The sequence below is a fragment of the Elephantulus edwardii genome, unplaced genomic scaffold (assembly GCF_000299155.1).
Source record: "Elephantulus edwardii isolate Elephantulus edwardi_28Jun2011 unplaced genomic scaffold, EleEdw1.0 scaffold00362, whole genome shotgun sequence".
Lineage (NCBI taxonomy): Eukaryota > Metazoa > Chordata > Mammalia > Macroscelidea > Macroscelididae > Elephantulus > Elephantulus edwardii.
Window position 1 is genome coordinate 1,669,538 of NW_006400112.1, and position 3,146 is coordinate 1,672,683.

Below are 3,146 nucleotides of genomic sequence, written 5' to 3' on the forward strand. Positions count from 1 at the left end.
GTGCGGGGGACAGAGTGATTTCTATTGCTGAAGCTGGCCATGTGAAACAACTGGGAATACTTACTGGAAGCCTTCCTCCTCTTGGGATTTCATAACTGTAACAGCTAACTACTCTCGAGTTAGCCTGAGAAATCCCAATTCCGTTAAACAAGCAAGAGCTGCATGTAGTAATTGGTGTCACCCCCTAAAAATCTTTTTCACAGATCCTTGCAAAAAAGCCCGTCAATGGCAGTCGGGATATTGGTGGAGAATCAGGCTTTACCAAGAAAACTATGATAATGGGCTATCATTTATGATAAAACTGTTTGATCGTCCTCTACAGAGTACAGTAATAGGACCTAACCCTGTGCTGGCAGGGCTCTCCCCAGCTAAGAAATCGCCTCCTGTCCCACCCCAGAGCCAACCCATCTTAACTTCACTCACACCACCAAAGGGGTTAAAGAAACAACCTGCCTCTACAAGGGACCATCTCCTCAATCTAATTAAAGGAGCTTTTAGTGCCCTAATACCAACCCCCAAATCACTGATTCTTGTTGGCTATGTTTAGCCACCAACCCGCCTTACTATGAAGGTATCGCAATGGCAGGAACATATAAAAACTCCACTGAACATAATAACTGCACTTGGGACACTGAGACAAAGTTAACTCTAACTGAAGTTTCAGGAACTGGAACTTGTATTGGGAACCCTCCTAGCAAACTCCGTTCATTATGGGATACTTAGTTCCCAATACCGGATATTGGTGGGCCTGCAATACTGGATTAACCCCGTGTGTCTCTTTAGCAGTTTTTTATTCTAACTCTGATTACTGTGTATTAATTTATCTGATGCCCTGGTTATACTATCACCCTGATGATGAATTTGTTAATGAATTTGATCATGCACCTGAGCACCATTTTCGCAGAGAACCTATTACTATGACCCTAGCAGTCTTATTAGGAATAGGAGGAATAGCTGCAGGAATAGGTACAGGGACTTCTGCACTTGTCTATGGGCAAAAACAATACCATAAGGTAAAAACAGCCATAGATGAGGATCTTCGGGCTTTAGAGTCATCAATTACTCGACTAAAAGAATCCCTAACCACCTTATCTGAGGTAACCTTACAGAATAGGAGAGGACTAGACTTATTGTTCCTCAAAGACGGGGGGTCTCTGTGCCGAGCTAAAAGAAGAATGTTGCTTTTATATTGACCATTCAGGAGTAATAGAAGACTCCATGCAAAAGCTTAGGGAAAGGTTAGACAAAAGAAAACAAGACCGAGAATCTCAGCAAACATGGTTCGATAGCTTATTTTATAAATCCCCATGGTTAACTACTCTTGTATCTACCCTTATAAGTCCTTTAATATTCTTGTTTATATTGTTACTAGTTGGGCCTTGTATTATAAATAAGCTTGTTACCTTTGTTAAAGATCGCATCAGTACTGTTCAATTAATGGTTCTAAGACAACAATATCAAAATATGAGAGAACCTGACTGCAATAATACTGCCTCCAGAGATTCTTGGTTCTATGATTAGAACCTTGTACTAAAAGAAGTGGGGCTTTCTGCTGGAGAACGCTGCTGAGGAAGCATCGCAAAAGAGTATATTCCCACCGCCGCCATGTCGAAGTCAGAGTCTCCTAAAGAGCCACTTCAAGACGACGGATGAAAGTATGAGGAGCCATTTTGAGCAATGGGGGACGCTCATGGACTGTGTGGTAATGAGAAATCCAAATACCAAGCGCTCCAGAGGCTTTGGCTTTGTCACATACTCAACTGTGGAAGAGGTGGATGCAGCCATGAATGCAAGGCCCCACAAGGTAGATGGAAGGGTGGTGGAAGCCAAGAGGGCTGTCTCCAGAGAAGATTCTCAAAGACCAGGTGCCCACTTAACTGTGAAAAAGATCTTTGTTGGTGGAATTAAAGAAGACACTGAAGAACATCACTTAAGAGATTATTTTGAGCAGTACGGGAAAATTGAAGTGATTGAAATCATGACTGAGCGAGGCAGTGGCAAGAAAAGGGGCTTTGCTTTTGTAACTTTTGATGACCATGATTCTGTAGATAAAATCGTTATTCAGAAATACCATACTGTGAATGGTCACAATTGTGAAGTGAGGAAAGCCCTGTCAAAGCAAGAGATGGCCAGTGCCTCTTCCAGCCAGAGAGCTCGAAGTGGTTCTGGAAACTTTGGTGGTGGCCGTGGAGGTGGTTTTGGTGGGAATTACAACTTTGGTCGAGGAGGAAACTTCAGTGGATGAGGTGGCTTTGGTGGCAGTCGTGGCGGTGGAGGATATGGAGGCAGTGGAGATGGTTATAATGGATTTGGTAATGATGGAAGCAACTTTGGAGGTGGTGGAAACTACAATGATTTTGGCAATGACAACAATCAATCTTCAAATTTTGGACCCATGAAGGGAGGAAATTTTGGAGGCAGAAGCTCTGGCCCTTACGGTGGTGGTGGCCAATATTTTGCCAAACCACGAAACCAAGGTGGCTATGGTGGTTCAAGTAGCAGCAGCAGCTATGGCAGTGGCAGACGGTTTTAGTAACTGCCAGGAAACAAAGCTTAGCAGGAGAGGCGAGTCAGAGAAGTGACAGGGAAGTTACAGGTTACAACAGATTTGTGAACTCAGCCAAACACAGTGGTGGCAGGGCCTAGCTGCTACAAAGAAGACATGTTTTAGACAATACTCATGTGTATGGGCAAAAAAACTCAAGGACTGTATTTGTGACTAATTGTATAACAGGTTATTTTAGTTTCTGTTCTGTGGAAAGTGTAAAGCATTCCAAAAACAAGGGTTTAAATGTAGATTTTTTTTTTTTACACCCATGCTGTTGATTGCTAAATGTAATAGTCTGATCATGACACTGAATAAATGTCTTTTTTTAAATGTGCTGTGTAAAGTTAGTCTACTCTGAAGCCATCTTATTTCAATAAATAACCCAACAGTGTTGACGTTTAGAATTCATTCAGGATGATGCCAGATTTCATTAAAAATTTAGAAGACTGTTTGGGAACAGAAAAGCCATTGTCTACAGAAAATTTGGTGTAGTTGAACTGACAAGTTAATGTGTTGTGACCTGAAGTTCCCCATTAAAATGGTCACCCAAGCAAAGTTAAACGCAATTTATTTGGTTTTTAAATGGTCGTTGGCACAT

General features: G+C 42.0%; 1 protein-coding gene across 1 annotated transcript in view; it reads left to right on the top strand.

The window, feature by feature from the left end:
• Nucleotides 1-2,533, top strand: part of ALDH3A1 (aldehyde dehydrogenase 3 family, member A1) — a 62,328-nt gene extending 59,795 nt beyond the window's left edge. Inside the window, 1 exon segment of the mRNA XM_006902056.1 lies at nucleotides 1,538-2,533. Coding sequence (XP_006902118.1) covers nucleotides 1,538-2,533 — 996 coding nt within the window.
• Nucleotides 2,534-3,146: the final 613 nt, after the last annotated feature.